Source organism: Saccopteryx bilineata, chromosome 5 (genome assembly GCF_036850765.1).
Source record: "Saccopteryx bilineata isolate mSacBil1 chromosome 5, mSacBil1_pri_phased_curated, whole genome shotgun sequence".
Taxonomy (NCBI): domain Eukaryota; kingdom Metazoa; phylum Chordata; class Mammalia; order Chiroptera; family Emballonuridae; genus Saccopteryx; species Saccopteryx bilineata.
The window spans coordinates 232,268,813-232,291,262 of NC_089494.1; the positions used below are offsets into that span (position 1 = coordinate 232,268,813).

The 22,450-nt window shown below is 32.8% G+C and overlaps 1 protein-coding gene across 1 annotated transcript in view; it reads left to right on the top strand.

Annotated features, from left to right (window-relative positions):
* Window positions 1-348: 348 nt before the first annotated feature.
* The window catches only part of GABRG1 (gamma-aminobutyric acid type A receptor subunit gamma1), a 53,301-nt gene continuing 31,199 nt past the window's right edge, over window positions 349-22,450 (top strand). The window contains exons 1-2 of the mRNA XM_066280039.1: window positions 349-520; window positions 16,322-16,470. Of these exons, the coding sequence (XP_066136136.1) occupies window positions 417-520; window positions 16,322-16,470 (253 nt within the window). The 5' untranslated portion in view covers window positions 349-416. The remainder of the gene's footprint in view (window positions 521-16,321; window positions 16,471-22,450) is intronic.

Below are 22,450 nucleotides of genomic sequence, written 5' to 3' on the forward strand. Positions count from 1 at the left end.
ACCCGAAATAAAGTCAGGCAGGAGGGAAAACGAGGAGGAAGAAGGAGACCTCTTTTCCCCAGGGAAGGAATTTGTCAAGGCCACTCAAACGTTTCCCCGAGGCTGCGAAGAAGAAGAGGTTTGTTTTTCTTTTAAAAAAGACGGAGCCCTTTTCCCTACTGGGCTCGATTTCTAGTAGGGGAGACCCGCCTCTTGGGGCCCTTGATTGGCCCAAATGTTTTTCAGACCATTTATGCCAGCATCCTCTCCGCCCGATTGGCTCCCCTGCTCAATTCCTCTGGGAGTCGCATCCTACCTGGTGGGGAGGTGTATCTCCTTCTAACACTCTCCCTTCTGGTGGTACTCACTCACCCGGCTGCAGCTGAGGTGGGAGAAAAAGTCCTGGCTTGGAGAATTGAGCGGAAAAAGCGATTTCGATGGGTTCTTGGAAAGCTTTTCTCTTCTCCCCTTTTCTTCTGTGGAGTCAAAGTAGAGGGATGAGGCTGATGTTCCTGTTACTGACCCTGCATTTGGGAAACTGGTAAGTAAATGCTGGGACTTAAAACTACTCTTGGGTGTCTAACTCCTTCCTCCTCATTTCTCTTTCTTTCAAAAATCGTTCTAAGTTAAGTCATTTGCATTTCCCCAGGTACAGGTGCGATATTTTTACCATTACTTTCTTTTCTAATTAGGATTCTCCATTTTTGGATAGAATAAAATGAACCCATGTGTGAAGCATGGAGGTTAGTCCAGTTGTTTTTTACTTGAAGCACAGTCAAAACTAGTAAAGGCTCTGTTACAGGGAATGGGGAGGAGGAGTAGAAATGATTTTGCTACTAAATTTAGTGAATGAATGCCACTGATGAACTTTCCGATAATTCTGCATTTTAATGGAAAAGTTATCTCAGAAACTAACAAGTTTCTTAGCATGGTATGTATGATGCTTTTCCATATACTGATGTTATTTATCCCCCCCCCCCTGTTTTTGCTTTTCTGAAAAAAAAAAAATCCCGAAGTTTTACATCAAGAACAATGATAAATACGGCTAAAATCTATCCGGGTCATGTGTTATATTTATGTTATATATAACTATATTTTATTAAGACAAATTCCAATAAGTTTTATTTTAATTGTCTGTCTACAAGTGAATAAAAATTGTATGGTGATATAAATGATGTCCTGGTTGTGTGTGTGTGTGTGTGTGTGTGTGTGTGTGAGAGAGAGAGAGAGAGAGAGAGAGAGAGAGAAAGAGAGAGTGAGAGAGGGGGGGAGGAAGGAGGATTAACAGCCCCAAGTTGCCAATGTAATAAGAACAAGACTTGGTCTTCTTTGGTTGTGATATTTTTCAATAAAACTTTTAAATTATTCTGGAAATAAAATACATTGCTCAGGTATTGCATCTGTCTATAGGAGTAATTGATGAACAAAGTTAAGATATATTGATTAAGACATAGACTCTATAAAGGTCTTGAACACACTACTCATATCACATAACTGTGTTTCATATGAATGTATATTTAAAATTATATTAATGTATGATATGTTTATGCTTAGAACTCAACAGTAAATGCAGTTGTTATGTAGATGGAAACATGCCTTTATAATTATTGCATAATTGCTAAAATGGATTATTATTATGATCAATTTCAGTATATATCAAGAGTGAATATTTTTGTTAATACCAGCAGGTTTAACAACTATACTTTCTCTCTTAAAATAAAGAATAATTTAAAGTATGCTAAGTAATATTACACATGCCAGAAAGCTTTTTTAAAGTAATACAGTTTTAGTTTATTTACCCTCTTTCTTAAAAAACTTAAATGTTCTGCTTGCACACAAACATTATTTGATTAATTATTCTTGTTATATAAGTTGTGTCATAATGGCATAGTTCTTTGAATATGTTATAGAAAAAAATTATAGAAGAAATTTTGATAAAATTTGTGTCAGTAATCTCATGCATCTCATAATACTACAGGTGAATCTGTGTTCTCATAAATAAAAGCAGATTTTCCAGTGATTTTCTAAAATTACAACCTGTTTACTCCTTTATCATTGTTAAGTGCAAGTTTCCCTTGCAATTTAATAGGCAAGCTGCTTATTAAAGGCCAGAAAGAGACATTTTGTTTAAACAGAATCTTTTGTTTTTGACAATAAGTTATGCTCCAGAATTCTCTCCAAGCTGCTCTGAATTTAAAGAGTTGCATGGTGTAGGGGACAGAGATAGATTCTGACAATCTGGAGACATGGTTTTTATGAGAGTCTTTAACCTCTGAAGAGTTTCTTCATCTAATAAATGAAGGGCATTAGTAGATCGTTTATGATGGCTTCACCTTTTCACATGCATTGTGTCCAAGATTTAGACTGAAACATAAAGTAACTCAATAGTTGTTTCACTGGCTTTCTTTCCACAGTACTTTTCAAGACGAAAGTTCTAATGAAAAATTCTATATACTTTTTGTACCACATGTATGAGTGAGTGAGACAGAGGGGTTATGCAGTTCAAATTGATCATTCATTTTATCATAGTACTATAGATCATTTGAATTATTCTAGCCAGTGGAGATATACATATATTTTAAAGCTATATGCTGTTGTAATAATTAACTCCTAGAGCCTCAATTATGAGAGTTTATGTCTTTATTTTTTATTCTTTTTGAAGTTTTTTTATTTTTATTCATTTTAATATATTATGTTAACATTGATTCAAGTATCCGACTCAATATAACACCCTCACCCCCAATCCCATGTCCCTCACTACACCCTCTTTGCCCGCTTTCCCCTAACTCCCTCCCCCTTCCCTCTGGGATTTGCTGTCCTGTTTTCTGTATCTATGTGTTATGTATATATAATTTCACTAAACCCTTCACTTTCTCTGATCCCATCCCCTCATCCCCCTTCCCTCTGACTGCTGTCCCTCTGCTCCCTGTGACCCCACCTCTGCCTCTATTCCATTCCTCAGTTCACATGTCTTTACTTTTGAAAAGTCGCTACATCTTTTTAGTATTTAGTTAGAGATAACTGATGTCTACATGAATAAACCATATACATCTATATTTCTTTCTCCATTTCTTCTTTTGAGGAACCTTTTCAAAACGAAACATAGATGGTTTGTTTATATGAATTTTGTGTCTATTAATGGTTTCTATAGTAATTCAACAAAGTCATTTGTTTTGAGTTTTACCCACTTGGAAACTGTTATTGCTTATATCTCATTAGGGACAAGAGCTTGTTTACTCATTAGTTTCTACCAAGAATACAAAAGAGAGACAGAATATTGATTTTTATATTGCTGAACTGTGTAAACCTATCTCATGCTTTAACTAAAGCTATAGTCATGGCTCCGGTGTTTCATTCTCCACGAAGCTCTATGGCCTCTTGACAAGTTGCTTAAATTCTCTTTAACTTGATTTGACTTATTTTTAATGTTGGAAAAATATCAAATTATGATCATGTTTTTAAAAAGAGTTGAAAAATGATTTGATATTTTAGCTGTTTTAAAAGGTAATTTATAATAAGCTTTGACTAAGAAGTTTTGAGAGAGCTCAAGAAAAATAATTTTTTATTTTTAAAAATAATTTTATCAATCGGAATATACAATTTAGCACTCAGTTGCCCAAGTAAAAATATTCAAATACACTTGGTTTATAAAATGTATAATTTCAATTATATTTTGCATTTTGTGGAAGTATTTGTGAATGAATGAATTTTTTTAATCATCCAGATTTTTGTTTAATTTTCTAATATGAAGGAGAACTATGCAAGGTTAAGAACAAAATAGCTAAGTATGAGTCTTCACAAAAATTAGCTATTCAAAAGACTGAGAGAAAATGATTGTAAAGCTGAAATTCAAATGCTATAATTGATAAATCCCTTATGTATAAAGTCTTTTAGGTATACCTATTTTATTTTATTTCTTATGTACTACGAGACACACTTTTGACTAAACAATGAAAGAAAACATTTGACATTTCATTCAAATATTAAGTAGACTAATTTAATATTGTATTAAATTAGAGAAGTACCACAGTGGAAAACTAAAAACATGACTCAAGGTATCATTAAAATATGCTAAACCTCTGCTTTGGGGTAAGGAGATGAATGGGCATAAATTGAATGTACTGGGCTCAGGAGAATAATTCACATATATGCATAATGCCAGTAGAAAATCCTAGATTTTACAATGAGATTTTAAATTCTGGTTTGAGCTCTAGCATTTCTCAACAGGGTGATTTTAGATAAATATTTGAGGCAGAGAGTTCTCATTTGTAAAAAATAAAAATAACAACTATCTTTCCATATTGGTTCAAGATCAAGATAAAACATTTTTGAAAAAAACATATAACACTTAAAATTAAATATATAATAACAGCTACTTTATGGAATCACATTGATTCTAGTATAATTTATCCTAGTTACAGTAGTTTTAAGTGCAATAAAGTGAAATCTTTGGATTCCTGTATATTAATATCTTTTGGATTTCAGACAGATCATTCTTTTATAACAAATATTTATTGACTACTTGCAACATACTAGGTTTATAGTAGAGAATGGACTAGACATGAATTATATATATATATATATATATATATATATATATATATATATATTCACACTACAAAGACCTAGGAAAAAAATCTTGTAGTCAGAATAAGGAAATGCACCTTCATAACTTCAAATGTAAACAGAAGAGTCTAAATTTTTAAAGATGAGGGGTGCTGATAGAATAGATCACATATGATCAAGGAAAAAGAATTCGAGAGCCATGAGATTCCTCACAGTGGTACCAGAAGACTATGAGAAAAATGTCTCCAAATCTAAAGGCAAATGTTCAGCCTAAGATGTTATACTTAACAAAGTTACCAATCAAATATGAAGGGAGAATAACCCCTAGATACTATTAGTCTCTCTATTTTACAGATGGGAAAACTGAGGCACAGTTCTATCTAAGACTTTACTAAAGATCATCTTGCTGATTGGGTTCTGAGTCTAAGACTCAGATCCATATGTCCCCTGCCCAGAGTGTGCATTTTCAACCACCATACTTCTCAGCTTACAAATACTATATAAGTCAAACCAAAGAACATGACTGTGGATGAAGGGAGCAAAAAGAGAGGGAAAGAAGAAGGGAAAGGGAAGGAAGAGAGGACAGTGCAATGAGAGAAGCACAATAAATACACAAATTTACTGTGTATCTATCAAATAAACTGACATTATGTACACTCTTAGACTAATTGTTTTCTTAAAAACTAACAATCTGAAATACTTACTCTATTTTAAAAATCATAACATAAAGTGTACAAAGCAAGACTTTTAGAATTTAGGTAAGTTTGAGGAATCAGATAGCCACTTATTTTTAGAGATGTCATATAAAATCATAGTTAAAATTTTTGGCCTTTGTGAAAGAGACAAACCGTAACCAAGTAGTGAAAGCCATGTGAAGGATTTTTCTTTTCTTATAAACACTCTGTAACAAAATGAAGGATGCCTTTTCACTAGGCTTATTCATGCAGAAGTTTGGTAGAGTTATTGTACTCTGTGGGAGGCAAATGACAATATATGGCATATTTTTACTTTTAAATATCTCAGAACCTAATTCTATCAGTACTCAAATAGTTTAAAACTACCAAAGTCCCATGTTTCAGGGAATACTGTTAGCTATTTATTCATTCAGTAAACATTTATTGAGCATCGTCATTCATTTAGTATCACTATGTGGTAAGTATTAAGTAGAGTTCTGGGACCTGGAGAAACAAACAGTGGTAAGCAAGACATAACCCTTGCCCTAATAATGTTTGTGCAATGTATATAGATAGGACATATATATGAGTGTGTATATGCTAGATGCATAGGACAAAGAGGGCAGTGACTCTGCTCCCAGTGAACATAAATTCTAGAACTTTATGTTGAGACTTGTTTATTAACATAAACAAGTAAAGATGATAAAATGCTCTAATTTCTACCCAGAGTTCTAAATGAGCTATAGTGAGACACTCAAAAAGCTGGCAGTTGCAACTCTGAGAAAAATATAAATATTCTCAGCTTTCCTAGGGATAAGTTTGGGCCAGTGTTAGTGAAAATAGAAACAGAAAGATAATATTGCTATTATGTGACCAGAGTTCTGATCTCAAAATTTGGTAGACCTTTTGAAAACAATATACCTACATCTTTTAGGAGATCCTTTATTCTAGTCACCTAACTTGGGTATTAAAATGGCAGTAGCCACCTGACCAGGTGGTGGATCAGTGGATGGAGCATCAGACTGGGATGCAGACAACCTGGGTTCAAAACCCTGAGGTTGCCGGCTTGAGCACAGTTTTATCCGGCTTGAGCATAGGCTCACCAGCTTGAGCCCAAAGGTCACTGGCTAGAAGCCCAAGGTCATTGGCTTGAGCCCAAGGTCACAGGCTTGAGCAAGAGGTCACTCACTCTGCTGTGTTACCCCTTCTCCTGTCAAGGCACATATGAGAAAGCAGTAAAAAAAACAACTAAGGTGCCAGAACGAAGAATTGAAGCTTTGCATCTCTCTTCCTTCCTGTCTGTCCCTATCTATCCCTTTCTCTGTTTCTCTGTGTCGGAAAAAAAAAAAGAAAGAAACACTCTGTGAAAGGTTATAGTATACAGTTTAATGGTAAACTTCTAAAATGCAAAAAACCTTTCTCCCCAAATATAGTGCATTTACCGGTTTACCATTTCTCCTTATTTTCAACCAAATACCATATTCCCCATGTATAAGACGCACTTTAATCAAAAAGTTTGGAATCTAGCCTGACCAGGCGGTGGTGCAGTGGATAGAGCATCACACTAGGATGCGGATGACCCAGGTTCGAGACTCCGAGGTCGCCAGCTTGAGCGCGGGCTCATCTGGTTTGAGCAAAAAAAGCTCACCAGCTTGGACCCAAGGTTGCTGGCTCGAGGAAGGGGTTACTCGGTCTGCTGAAGGCTCGCGGTCAATGCACATATGAGAAGCAATCAATGAACAACTAAGGTGTCGCAAGAAAAAACTATGATGGATGCCTCTCATCTCTCTTCATTCCTGTCTGTCTGTCCCTATCTATCCCTCTCTCTGACTCTCTCTCTGTCCCTGTAAAAAAATAAAATAAATAAAATAAATAAAAAGTTTGGAGTCTAAAAACTGGGTGCATCTTATGCAGTGGTGGTAGATATTTTTACTTGCATTTTCCGCTTTTTCATGCTTACTTTTGCTCTCACTGTTGAAGACAATGATTCGTCATCAGACACAGATGAGGACAAGCTAATTGATGGAAGTTTTGACAGTGATGAAGAGTTGTATGAATTTTATGATGAATAAAACTTGAGTTCAATAACTTCATATAATATATATATTTTTAATTTTGGGCCCCAAAATTAAGGTGCATCTTATACATGGAAGTATCTTACCCATGGGGAAATCCGTTTTATACATGGGTGTAAAAAACCCTTTGAGTAGTAAGGTTTTTTCATATTTGCTGACTCCCGGGAGTGAGTTTTTTTTTTTTTTTAAATGAAATTAGTTCTAGTTACAGTTTCATTAAATTAAAATCATGTTTGTTTGATAACTAATTTATGGTAACAGAAGAACATACATTTGCCTTTTTTTAATGTTGCCTTACACATTTTTTAAATTAATCGATCGTACTCTGCATGGTCAGGAGGCATGAGAACGTACATGAATGTTCATACTACTCAAAGGGTTAAGTAAAACAGTGGAAGAGACTGTTTTAAGTAGTAGAGATATATAAGTAAAATTAATATGCACCTTGCTTTCAAATCTGTAACTGGATGAGCACATCAGAAAGTGTATGATTAGAATATAATGGTTGTTAAAAAATTCAAAAGTAATTTTGAAGATCTAATTGGCTTTATTCATTATTTATCAATTCAGCAGCATCCCATCTAGTAACTTAAAAGGTGTTCTGAGGGATTGCACAAATTGGAAGATTTTTATAGAAAGAGAGCTGGGGCAAGGGAGCTATTAAAACCGAAAAAGAGAGAATTATTTTTAGACCAAGGGGAAGGTGGGAAATACAAGGGATTTTTATCAGGCAGATTGTCTCTTCTTGCTGTGGGGCCATGATAAGCACCCATTTGACAGATTGACTGGTTGTGTTGACCAGAAAATTCAGACTGGTTGATTAAGCTTATATTTCACAAAAAGTTGAAACAGCAATAATCCAGAGATTGTATCTTAGTTTGATAAAATAAGCTTTAGCACAAGTAACACCATTATGGGTTTGTGGTTTTCTCTTTAACATGTGTTTAACATAATGATTATGTATAAGTATGCTCATATAATATGACCAGGGGTTTTCATGGTTCTCCAAATAGCTTCAAGTCTGCTAGAATCAGGCTCTGGCCAAAGAGTTAAATATTCTGGGCATGCTTTTAGAGCCATCACTATGGTTGCACAATTTGTGAATTGCTTAAGTACAAGGACATTATTCACTTCTCAGTCATCCTAAATGTATCTGATTAATAGAATAATTTTTCAACACTTGTAGTAGAGTGTATTGAACAAGGTTTACCTGTTCCACAAAACAGCCATAATAACTAGCAAGCACAAAGGAGTTCTTTCTCTGGATTAAATTTATGTTACCCAGACATGTGTTTTACAAACTAATTCATTGCTTTGTGCAGGTAGGTGGCTTATGAATGTGTATTTTTCTACTGTTTCCTTAATAATATTTTTTAAAAAATATTTTCAAATTATCATAACAAGGATTAATTAGAGTGTTTTGTTGTTTTTGTTCAACTCACTTGTATTCTCTCGGTTTTGAAATGAATGGTCTGAGGAGATCCCAATATTTTATCTCATTTTATAATTCCAAGATTTAGAGGAAAAGGTAGTTATTTACACATTTAGAGAATCTAATTCCTATTTCTATTAGTTAATTTTAAGATATTAAAATATGCTTTCTAAGCTAACAAGTCTCAAAATTATGCTTCCACCTTGTGAAAATTTTTAGCAGCTTTATAGAATTTACTTGATGCAGAAGAGCATTAAAAGCTTAGAGAATGTAATGTAATGAAGAGTTGTATTGTTTCTAAGTCCAATTTATGTTCAGTCAATTTCAATAGATATAAATTAGAAGAATAGGGAATTTGATGTTCATTTTAATATACTTTTAACCCATTGGTAATTTAATAAAATAGATTATGGTTTATTTATCTTCCTCAAAAGTACAAAAAAATGATCCCAATAGAAAATTTATAATTTTCGGATACTTATCACCTTCCTGGTGATTATTCACTAGACTCATAATTTCTCATTTCTAACTTTTGTAAAGAATAGAGTTGGCTTGCTTTAAAAAGTAAATAAAAAATAGAAACAATATTCTTAAATTTGACAAACTACATTGTCTTATTCCTGGTATTTGCTGTGATATTTAAGGTCAATTGGTAAACTACAGAAATTTCATACCTGTGATCAAAGATGTTAAGAAATAAAACCCTCCGTTTTATATTTTTATCTTTTCTAAAAATATATTACTATAATAACTATAATAATTAACTTTTTAAAATTCTATTCTGATATCAATTTGTCCTTTTTCTCATTAACTAATAGAATTGTACATTCTTACATTTAATAATAGTAGATCAAACTATGTTCTAATGGATTTAGGATTTGTATAGATCTATTTTCGAAACGAACAGTGAACCACTCTGTGGCAAAAGCAATCTTTATTGCCATTTATTTTCTAACTTTAATTTGAAAGTTTTTGTGTATTCTACCTACCAAGGAAACTACATAAAATTCAAAATGAATGAAGATGTCTCACTTTATGTTTTTCCTCCTAGATCAATGTTCTGCATCACAAATTATGGAATCTTTAATGTATAGCCTAATTCCGTGATGGCGAACCTTTTTATAAAAACCTCCCACTTTTGCCGAGCTGGTCAACCTGGCCCCTCCCGCCCACTAGTGGGCGGTCCAGCTTTCATGGCGGGCCAATCGCGGCGACGTTCGGTTGCTCTGCTACTGCCCACTTTTATAAAAGCTGGAACGCCCCTTTTTTAAAAAGCTGGAACCTTTTATAAAAAGGTTCGCCATCACGGGTCTAATTTGTGTTCTATTCTCTAAATATATTTTACATTCTAATTTTTCATCACAAATAGTTTAAACATTTTTTTTTTTAAGTGAGAGAAGGGGAGATAGTGAGGCAGACTCCTGCATGCGCCCTGACCGGTATACACTTGGTAACCCCATCTGGGGCCAATGCTCAGTACTGAGCTATTTTTTTTTTTTTTTGTATTTTTCTGAAGCTGGAAACAGGGAGAGACAGTCAGACAGACTCCCGCATGCGCCCCACCAGGATCCACCCGGCACGCCCACCAGGGTCCCCCCTCCTCTGCCCACCAGGGGGCGATGCTCTGCCCACCAGGGGGTGATGCTTTGCCCCTCCGGGGCGTCGTTCTGCCGCGACCAGAGCCACTCTAGCGCCTGGGGCAGAGGCCAAGGAGCCATCCCCAGCGCCAGGGCCATTTTTGCTCCAATGGAGCCTTGGCTGCGGAAGGGGTAGAGAGAGACAGAGAGGAAGGAGGGGGTGGGGGTGGAGAAGCAAATGGGCGCTTCTCCTATGTGCCCTGGCCGGGAATCGAACCGGGGTCCCCCACACGCCAGGCCGACGCTCTACCACTAAGTCAACTGGCCAGGGCTACTGAGCTATTTTTAGCAGCTGTAGCTGATGTACTCCGAACAACTGAGCTATGCTTAGAGCCCTGGGCTGACACTAGAACCAATCAGGCCACTAGCTACGGAAGGGGAAAAGGAAGAGAAGGGGGAAAGGGAGGCAAGGAGAAGCAGATGGTTGCTTCTTCTGTGTGCTCTGACCAGGAATCAAACCTGGGATGTTCATATGCCAGACTAATTCTCTATTCACTGAGCAACCAGCCATGGCCTTATTTTTTTGTTATTTGATTGAACAAATAATTTAATTATTTTTAAGTGATATATATTAATATCCAAATGTATGTATGTATCTGTTTTTGTTAACATATATAAGAAAAGAAAAACTGTTTTCTCCAATTCCATACTGTTTTTGATCCTATAATATAAGTAATATCTTTTATTCCATCCCACTCCTCATAATTAGTAAGTTGGAGCTTATCCTTCCAAAAGTTTTCCTAAGTTTAAGCAGGGATGTGCACACACATTTGTCTGTTTAATTTTACTGTATAGATGAAATCTAACACTTGTTTCTGTCACATACATAATATTAATGACGGCTTGGCTCCCTTTCTCTACTAGTTTTCAAGTCATTCTTCTCCATGTATGTTAAATGGTGGGTCCCATATTACTTTGTGTTAAAATTGTCACCAAATTGAGTGCACTGTTATTTTACCTCGCTGACATTCTGAGAGTTGAAGTGAATAACTCTGTCATGTATCAATTTTCACTTCTTTTACTTACCTACCAACATTTATGAGTAATACAAATGATTCAGAGCTAAAATGCCAGGAATAAGTTTTTGTACAAAAGAATTTAGTAACTCCAATATAAAGACAAAAAGAAAATTACAAAAATTCACTTTTCTTAAATTTCTTTTAATATTTTACTTTTATTTTCTTTTACTTCCAAATCTAAAGTCGTGCTTATACCTACTCTTTAAAAGCTAGCACTTATAAGTTTTGACATTAGGATATCTTCTACTCAGAAACATTCTAACAGGTATGTTTTTTTTTCCTGGAACTTGTTACTTGACTACTATGCTTATAAAAACTAATGTAAAAAATAAACGCAATTTGATTTGTCATGAGCAACAGATCACAGAAAAGGCCTTGCTTTGGAGTTTCATCTGCTTTTTCATAATAGATTAATGAAAGAGTCTTCCCCAGGTGTCAGAACCAGGACATTCACAGTCACCTTTATGTGAACTATATTCAAGGTGACTATATAATTTATCATTTAAATTAGGTCACTCTGCCAGTGAAAGAAGGTGATATTAAAATTATTCCAGGAAAACTGGCATAAACCAGGCCATAAACCTGGGTAAAACATGAATGTTTACAGTGTGAATGAAAAATAGTTTATATTACTTGACTGAAGTACTCTGGGTCTGGTGCAAGCATAAGAGCTATGTCCATCTGGCAGGATAATTGAGTTGCAAATTTCTTGATAGATTGTAAAGCTTTGCTTCTCTCTATAAAAGGCTCTATTGAATTATTTATTTTTATGAGTAGAAATTTATTTCAGAGTACTATCTGATAGTGTATAGAAAAAATAATGATTAATGCCAAATTAACTCATTTTGTGTATTTATATTACAAAATTATACAGAAAGATTATAGTATACCACTAATACACAGAAAAAATAAATTTTGTATGACTTCACTATTGTAGCAGACTTAGTGTATTTATTATACTGTATTTCTCATTAAATCTTTAACCATTTTATATGTCGCTTTTAATAAATGTAAATTTATATGTTATTTTTCATATAACTAAATTATTTAAAAAATTACTTTTGATGCTATTCATAATCAACAGACCCCACCTATTACATTATATGGATATATTATAATTTACTTAAACGTACTCTTAGTATAAGTTTAAAATTTAGCTACCATAGAAAATATCATGTTAAAAATCTTTGCATATAATGATTTTTCTGTATTATTTGATTAGTTTTCATCTTTATCAGAAAATAAGGTCATCTAGATCAGGAACATAATGTTAGTTATCTCTATATTTCAGCATTTAGCACATTTGTAGGACATAGTATTTTTGCTATAAGTGATTTAAAGCATTGGTTAGATATTAAACATACTTTAGAAAGTCTTTCTCATCAGAGGGAATGTGTGTGATTCCTTGAGATTTTTATTTTAAATTCTCAGAATTCAAAGGCAGAGACAAAGCACCCTACCCATGCATAATCCCAATGCACTTCAAATAAATGTTACATGTTTTTATGAATTAGAAAAGTCCAAATCCATCCACCCTGGTTTGTTTAATAAAGATAAAATGACACAACTAAGTGGATCAACTAAATGGAATAAAGAGTTGATGCTTTTCTTTCTCTCTCTCTCCCATCTTCTCCTCTTCCTTCCTCTACTCACATCAATGGAAGAATTTTAGAAAAAAGAAAGATTAAATGAAATGATATTGTAGAAACACCAAAGGAAAGAGAAAACAAGTCTTCAAATTATATCAACATAATCTTAAATCTTGGCTGTATTATTTAATATTGTATGTCTTGGGAATTCTATAAACCTATTTTCTTTTGTCTGTAAAATAGAAATATTAATATTTATTTCAAGGGATTACTCTGGAACAAATGATATAACATGTAAAGAACTTAGAACACGGTTCTATAAACACGCTAAGCACTTGATGTTGCATTGTAGGCATCAGTAACAGGTGATAACAATAACACATTAATCTTTGAAATAAACAATTAGTAAATGTATATACTAAAGAGCTTAAATGTATCTACACTAATGATAAAATTATAGTTATTCAAAATATTTCAAAGAAATTCTTGAGCATGTCTAGAATTTTTCAGAATATGACTTAATATCATGATTGTTTTCCCCAAATTAACACTCACTCACTCAACATATGTGTTTAAAATAAAAATCTGTCAGCCTAGAAAGGACATTGAAACTTCAAATATGTTACACAATATTTTAAAAATTATGACAAGGACATTTTAGTCACTAAAGTAATACCAATATGATATTCAAGGTACCGTAATTAATCAAGAGTTTGAAGATAATTTTAAAAGCTTGGAAAAAACATGTGGAAAAATTAACCTTAATAAATTTTTCCTGTTATTGCCAAAAATGAGGAAAGATACCTTTGTAGTGTCTTTGAGGTCAATTTTCATATTACCTCTGAGCTGGCTGAGAAAAGGGGAATATAAATCACTATAAGCATGTGCTTTTTGGAATACCAAGATTTTGCTACTATAAAAATACAAACATGTCAAAGAAAATTACACATACCACTGTATCAGTACTATATATTTTATGAAGTTAAACAAAACACAGCAATGAATATAAATGAACACTTCATTAAAATTTTGTTAACTAAATGTACCCTAGTAATTTACATAGAAATAAAAATTGTATATTGTGGTAATAAACTAACCCCAAATCTCAGCCGCTACATGTCCATGTGTGTGAACTATGGCTCTGTCCATGTTACCTTACTCTGGGAGTGAAGTAATGAAGTAACCTCTTTCTGAGCATGGATGGTCTTCTGGCAGAAGGACAAGAGATATATGGTGACCCATGCACTAACATTCAATGTTCTGCTTGGTAGTGACACATATCACCTATTTTCCATTAGTCAAAGCAAATCATAAGGCTGCATGAGCTCAATGGGACAATGATGTATAATCCTCTTGCAGGAAAGAGTATTTGAAGTCATATGTATAACTTGGATGTCAGTGGAGTGAAAGTATAAATTCTCTGATAGGAGAGAGAAGAAAAAAGTGGGGAAAAATAATTCATTCTATTATCTGTTGATAATAATTATCAAAAGATTTATTGTGAGGATAAAATAAGGTAGTAGAGAAAAAGAAGCCCTCATAGACACAGCCAACAGTATGAAGATTACAAAAAGGACAGGGGTTGAGGAGCGGTAGAAGAGGGTCAAGGGAGAGATCGTGTTGGAAGGAGACTTGACTTGGGGTACTAAACACACAATACAATATACAGATGATGTAGAATTATACAGCTGAAACCTATATCATTTTATTAACCAATGTTATTCCAAAAATTCAGTATAAACTTAAGAGGCTTTACTTATGTATGTATGTATTATGTATTTATTTATTTATTTTAGAGAGTAGCGAGAGAGAGGGAGAGAGAGAGAAAAACGGAGGGGAGGCAGGAAACATCAACTCCCATATGTGCCTTGACCAGGCAAGCCTAGGATTTTGAACCGGTGACCTCAGCGTTCCAGGTTGACGCTTTATCCACTGCACCACCATTGTAAAGCTAAAAAGAACAAATGAGGTAACAAATACTATAAAGGTTAAGTTTTAATTGGTAATAAATTTATAAAAATAAGGATGAGGAGAGTGAATGTTAACTAAACCTATTCTAGTAGTCATATTTTTCAATATATACATATATGGAATTATTATGTTATATACCTTAATTTTTGCAACCATATTATATGTCAACTATATCTCAATAAAACTTAAATTTTTTGAAGTATAAATGGGGTGAGGGCTGCATTAGCTAAGATAATTAGGTCCAAAACAAAATAGATTTGAATGGATATTGTAAAGGTTTAAAGATAACATAAACTTGAATATGCACTACTGGAGAGAAGCCAATCTTTGAAATATATGTAAATAAAAATTATATTATGAATTTACTAGTATAAGTGTTTAGTATTTTCACTCTTTTACTGTAGAACTAAGGTTTACTAAAGTAGAATGTTTTAAATGTAGAATGACCTTCCTTGAATGAAGATGGGTTTGCTTATGGGTAACAAAATAAGAGTAGCCTGTTAGTTTTAATTGTAGATGAATATCTATCTGTATTACTGGATTTTCTACTACGATTCAGAAATAAGCTGAATTCTTAGGGTTATTAAACACACTTCCTGTAGCAGGAAGCATTAACTGGAGAGTTAGAACTTGATTCTCAGTTTTGCTAATACTAGGGTTGTGCTTAGTTAAGTCCCTACGTCTTCAGTTTTTCTCATATGTATTATAAAGGGAGTGGGCTAACTGATTTTAAATTCTAACTTTTAGTCCTAAAACTTAACAGTTATATCCCCCCAAATATAAGAGGAAGGTGAGTCACCCACCATTGATTTGAGGATAAGACAATCTTTGACGGTGATTTTGGAATAAGAAGCCTGAGTTCTTTTGACTTAAAAAGAAAAAGCATATAGTACTTGTGTTCAATACTTATTTCTTCTTACTACAACCCTTTCTTTATTTTTCCTAATTTTTCTTTTGTATACATGCATTTTATACATTTTACCAAACTGATTGTTACAACTTTTCCTGTATTTATTTATCTTTTAATTTTTTTATTTTTGGGGTGTGGCAGTTTGGAATCACCACATATGGTTTTCTAGATTGTGCAGTGCACAAACCTATAGCCAGCTTCTATGGCAAGTGTGGGGGTGGCCAAGATTTATTTTATTTTAATATTATGTGTTATATTTCTTGTAATGAATTCTTAATTTGGGGGAGTTATTATATTAGGACAGTTCATATGAAAGACACTAGTCTTACTGAATATAAAATATTTCTAATACTTTTTCTCCTTCTTACTGTTCCCTAACAAAATTATAATAATCTTAAACTATTTTTTGAAATATACAATTTGGTTCAACTTTCTATCATCTTTTTTTTTTATTTTTGGAACTCTTTAGTGTTGATAAAGCAGATGATGAAGATGATGAGGATTTAACAGTGAACAAAACCTGGGTCTTGGCACCAAAGATTCATGAAGGAGATATAACACAAATTCTCAATTCTTTGCTTCAAGGCTATGACAATAAACTTCGTCCGGATATAGGAGGTATGTGTCAGTTTTCTTTCTGAGACTTGGGAACTATGAAAACCATAATTACTGATGTTATTTTGCTTATAAATCACATATTTCTTGACTGTCTGATGTATGTCAGATGGCTGGGTTTGACAATTATTAATTGGAATGACACTAATTTGAGAGGTTTGCAAGTCTGATGTGAGAATAAAGATATGTAAACATTTCTGATGTAACCATGTTACACCTGCTTCACTGAAGGACGCTACAGCAAAGTTTTGAGGAGCTGAGAGATATCTCATAAAAGAAATTTAATAATTAAGAAGGAATTCTAATTTTGTGTAAATATCACACTTTTTAAATTAATGTAGAATTATATTCCTTGTTATTATATTTGTGTAAGTAATCTTACTTTGTTTTTTTTATTAGGATTCTTCTCCTTGGTACTTCGCATTTATGTATAAAATTTATAAAATATTTTAACTTCTGAGTCTCCTCACCATGAATCTTTAAAACAAATAAAAATATACAAATCAGCAAAAAAATAAAGCTTTTTGAATATTGCATTTAATCTATGGCCCATTATAGGGAAATTAAAATCTTTACCTTATTAAATTTTTATCACATCAAAGTCATAAGCATTATATATGTATATAGTTGTTTTTTCTTGTTTCTTATGAAGTAGTGTAAATATATTTTACTAGATTTAATTTATATATTTGGAGTTTTGATTCAATTGTAAATATGTTTAAAAAATTCATTTTGGGCCTAACCTGTGGTAGCTCAGTGAATAAGGTATTGACCTGGAATGCTGAGGTAACCCTTTCAAAACCCTGGGCTTGCCAAGTCAAGGCACATGAGAGAAGTAAGTATTGTACTACTTCTTGATGCTTCTCACTCTTCCCTCCCTTCTCTCTCTCTCTCTCTTTCTCTTTTCTTTCTCTAAAATCAACAAATAAAATCTTTAAGAAAGGGAAAGAATTGTTTTCTAATTTTATGTTGGCAGCATACAAAAATGAAATAGATACCCTATTCTATATTTTTTCACATGTTCCCATCATATTCTTAGCACACATCCTTTCCTTCCAGCACATAAGACATTCCATGCTCATCCTGATCTAGCAAAGGAATTTACCATTTCTCCTAGGAGCCCTGCTTCATTTTCTTGTAGAATGTTGTTTAGAAACCATGATCTGGGAAGAAAGTGTATTCATTAATTTTGGATGTCTCTGCTTCATGACCCTCTCAGTGGGCAGAAGTAGAAAATATATGTTGTGTACACATTCACAAGCATCTATATTTCTGCATCTAGCTCTTCTTACATGAATTCATAAAGTATGAATTCATACTGAGAGCTCTGATTCTGATCTAAACACCACATTCAGTCTAGTTTTTCTCCTTATGTGTAACCTTTTTTTTGCAGCATTGAGACACCCAATTCTCATTTATTTGTAATGTATTTTCTTAAATTGTTCAATTCTAGTAAATACAGAGTTTTAGAATTTTAACACATCAATGAAAATAAATTAATTAGAATTAAATAATTACATAAAATTTTGATATTAGGTTTACAGTATGCAATCAAAATACTGATCCTCAATGTTGCGTAGGTGCCTAGGTTTTCATACCTGTTCTCTTCTGTGAGGTTATATTATTCATTTTCAATATAGTTTTGTTCAAGTGTTATTCATCCATGTTTACTTTTAGTACTCATATGGTTTTACTTTTTATATTTAATTCCATGATCCATTTGAAGTTTATTGTATGGTATGAAGTATGAATCTAATATTTTCCAAATAACTCTTTTCCAAATAACTCTTCTGTTTATTCAACATCATTTATTTAAAAATCATTCTTGGCCTCTGTTATTTTGATATAGCAACATTATAAAATATTACATTTTCATATGTAATTTAGTTATACTTGACCTTTCTGTTTCATTCTTTCATCTGGCTTTTTTATTTATTTGCCACTACATTTGACTAATAGTAGAGATTCTACAGTATATTGAAACTGAAATATTACTTATTAATATCTTGTAAGGCCAGTTCTTTCTCTTATTTTCTTTTTTTTTTCTTTTCAGTTTTTCTGGCTATTCTTCTATTTTTTAAAAATATTTATATGAGCTTTATTATCAACAAGTTTTGTTCCAATGAAGAAAAACTTGGTATTTTTATTAGAAATTATGTTAAATTTATAAATTAAGAGAACTAACATCTTTATTACATTGACTCATCTAATATAGAAATATGGTCTGACTTTCCAATTCTTCATGTATGTTTTGTAGCTTTTGGGAATATTTTAAGGATTTACCCATATAAATTTTTATATTTCTTACTTAGATTAAATACTACCTATTTTTTTTCTTGTGATAAATAGTATTTTTCAACCATAATGTCCTTTTAACTGGTTATTGTTTTTGTACATCAATGTTATTGATTTATAACATTCTCATTTTATATTCTATCTTTCTGTTACTTTACTGACTTTTTACTATTAATTTAAGCATTGAATATATTGGGGTTTCTAATATATGGTATTATGTCATGTACAACAAAATGATTTTATTTTTTCTTTGTCAATTTATATGCAACAGATTGGTATCTGTTATCTTATAATATTCACTGATATATATAACTAATCATGGTGATAGTGGGTAGGTTTGTTTTGTAGTTCTTAGTGGAAATGACTCTAGTGTTTCTTCATATGTATATTTACATTAAAATTATCTTCAGTTTTCTTTATTTTGTTTTTGAATCAGGAATTGTATTGAAATTTGTCAACATCTTTTTTAGCATTTCTGAAAATAATTATGAGTGTTTTCCTTCTTGAAATTATTAATATGGTGTATAATATATACTGAAAAAATATGCATACTTTAATATGCATATTGGTCAATGCATATTATATACTTAATGAGGTGTTGGATTCTGTTTACTGATATATTATTTAGTGTTACATTGGTATTCATAAATAATGTTCACCTTTCTTTTTATTTTTGAGTACTCTCTTCATCATTTTTAAGTATCATTTTTATGTTTGTTTCATGAAAGAGTAGTTTACTATCAAAGGTCCAGCAATTTATTGGGCATTAGCAACACCTGTCTTTTGGAAGTTCTGTAGAATTTCGTTGTAAAACCACTCATGTCTTAAATCTTGGGGGAATAATCACTTTGTTTTCCTATGGAAACATGTTTTTCAATGCTCTCTATTCTAACAGGGGGAATTTAGGTAATGTATTTCCCTAGGAAAATAAAACATCTTATCAAAGTTTTTAAGTTTACTTGTAAAATTAGTCTCTTAAGAGTTTTTAAAAAATTATTTTTTCAACATTTATTTCCCTTTTGTTTTTCTTATATTATACACAAGGACCCCTTGGATTATAACACAATTCCATGCCTATGACAGTGATGTAATCTGAATTTTCCTGAAAGTTGAAACACACCCTAGCATAAGTCACTTACTTATCCTAACACAGTTTAAAATTATAACCTAGAACATAAAAACCTGCAACCTTCGTATATCAGGATGTTGCTCTAACCAACTGACTTACTTGGCTAGGGCCAAAAAAAGTACCTTTGATTTCTGTGTGTATTGATGAATTAAACATAGTCTTGCCCACACTTTAAAAATCATCTAAAAATCCTGGAGTAACAATTTTCTGTTAGTTTCATTTTTGAATTGAAATATGATTTTTTTTTAAATTGCTAAAATTCTGCAATTGAACAAATTTTGGACTGAGAACTCTATAATGCTAAGAAATAGTATTGGCTCAATTACCAAGAAGCCTATATTTTAAGTGATTTTACCTACAAAGATTATTTATATTATGAATAATTGATAAGTAACAGTTACAGTTTCCTGTATATAAAATAGTTTTATTCACTTTTAGGTTAATTTTTTCCTTGTGTTTTGGAAAACCTTTAAAGAATTAGATGAAACACCAGCAACCCAAAGTTAAAAATAGGGTAAAAAAGAATTTTAAAAATACTTATAGTAAAGTGAAACTAAGAGACATTGATAAGAGTGTGGTGGTTACGGGGGGAGGGGGGAGAGGGAGAGGGAAAGGGGGGAGGGGCAAGGGCACAAAGAAAACTAGATAGAAGGTGACAGAGGACAATCTGACTTTGGGTGAAGGGTATGCAACGTAAGTGAATGACAAGATAACCTGGAGTTGTTATCTTTGAATATATGTATCCTGATTTATTGATGTCGCCCCATTAAAAATAAAATTATTTAAAAAATACTTATAGTGTGCAAATATGTATTTATTAAATTATTTTACCATATTTTTTATCAGTAGCAGTATTCTACATTGGGCTGGCTGATATGAGTCTTCATTTGTCCCGTCCTAGCTGACCCTGATTTAGGTTGAACATGAGATATCTCAGGGTAGCTCATACCCTTAAGTCAGAGTTAATACTTTTCTAACATACATATACTTGTCTTATAATTGCCTAAAGAAAGTTTAATATCAGAACACCAGGATACATCTTTCATATCTAAAACTTTCTTCTTATATATCCTACATATAAAAATGTCCTCAAAAATCATTAACTTCTTGGTGTAGAAGTGTTCAGTCCTTAGCATTATGAAATAAAGAACATATATTCAGTTTTTGTTGATTTATCAAATGAAGTGAAAATGTCTTATTAATAAGATTGGTATGCTGTACTTAGCTGCATATCAGTAGTAATAAATATATGTGGACAAGTCCTGCCGGGGGGTGAGGACGACAGAGACACAAAGACCCGACTCCGGGGACCAGGTTTAGTGATGTAGATCCACTTTATTCAGGAAGTAAGCTAGCTTATATACACAGGTTCAGCCTATAGGGTGTTACAGTATGTTTCCTCAAAGCCAATGGCTGAAAAGATCAGGGAGCTGCGTGGTTGGCGCTGAGTCACTTCCTTATAGTGGGCAGGCTTCCTTCCTGGGTATGCCCAGGAGGGTTCTGGGTGCTGGAGTATTCTCACAGCATTGCATCAGCCACAGCTGCTAGGAATGTGCTCCGCATTCCACCCACAAATATACTTATAAATGGAACCAATAAACCTATCATCTATTTATTAATTGGCTATCATAAAAACCATTCTGTAGATCTAGCCACAACTGGCTTAATTATATTACATTTATTGGCTACAACTCATAGTTAGTCAAAATGAATGGCATGTGGTTAAAGCAACTTGTCTCAGCAGTCATCAACCTAAGTTAAATTCTAAAATCTTCTTTGAATTATATGGCCTATTTTTATTTAAACAACCTGATTGTTGACTAGTAATTCAAATTACATTGTCATGCATAAGTCCCAAAATCTATAGTTTTGTTCTAAAACTATTATGAACAAATCTTGTTTTTTTCTAGCTAAGCAATATTTATACCTTGTAATTAAATCTTTGCTTGAAAAAAACAAAACAAACTATTTAAATGTTATGTATTCCTAAGTGATGTTTTTTTAATTGTAAAGGGTAAGATTAAATACTGTTATAAAATTATACAGACACTGTTTTTCCAAATGCTTCAAGTTTCCCATTAAAGCTCTAGCCTCGGAGCTCTGCCAGGTGGAAAGCAGGAAGAGAGGAAGACTGCAGACTGAACTGAGACTCAGGCTGGCAGACTCAGCTCAGCTAGGTGCTAGAGAAGCAGGTGTATCCTGACAGGTGGGATATAGTGTCTGAATAGGAGTGAGAAAAACTAGGCCAAGAAGAGGATCAGATAAAGTTTAGAAAGGAAAACTGAGTAAATATCCTGAAAACATGCTACTTTATAAAGGTCTACCCTTCGAGTTGTTTTTTCTGCTTTATTTTATTTGAATTATCTCTTTATAAAACTGTTATATATGTGTATGTGTATACATACATAGATATAATAGATTTTTTTGTTGGAATATTCTTTTACTTTTTATTTACTTTGTGAAACTTTTATACATATTCCGCAACAAGTATTGGGTAAGTGAAAAAATAAACCATTTATCTCTTATTTGGTCGGGAAGAGAATAAAAGAAACTATGTAA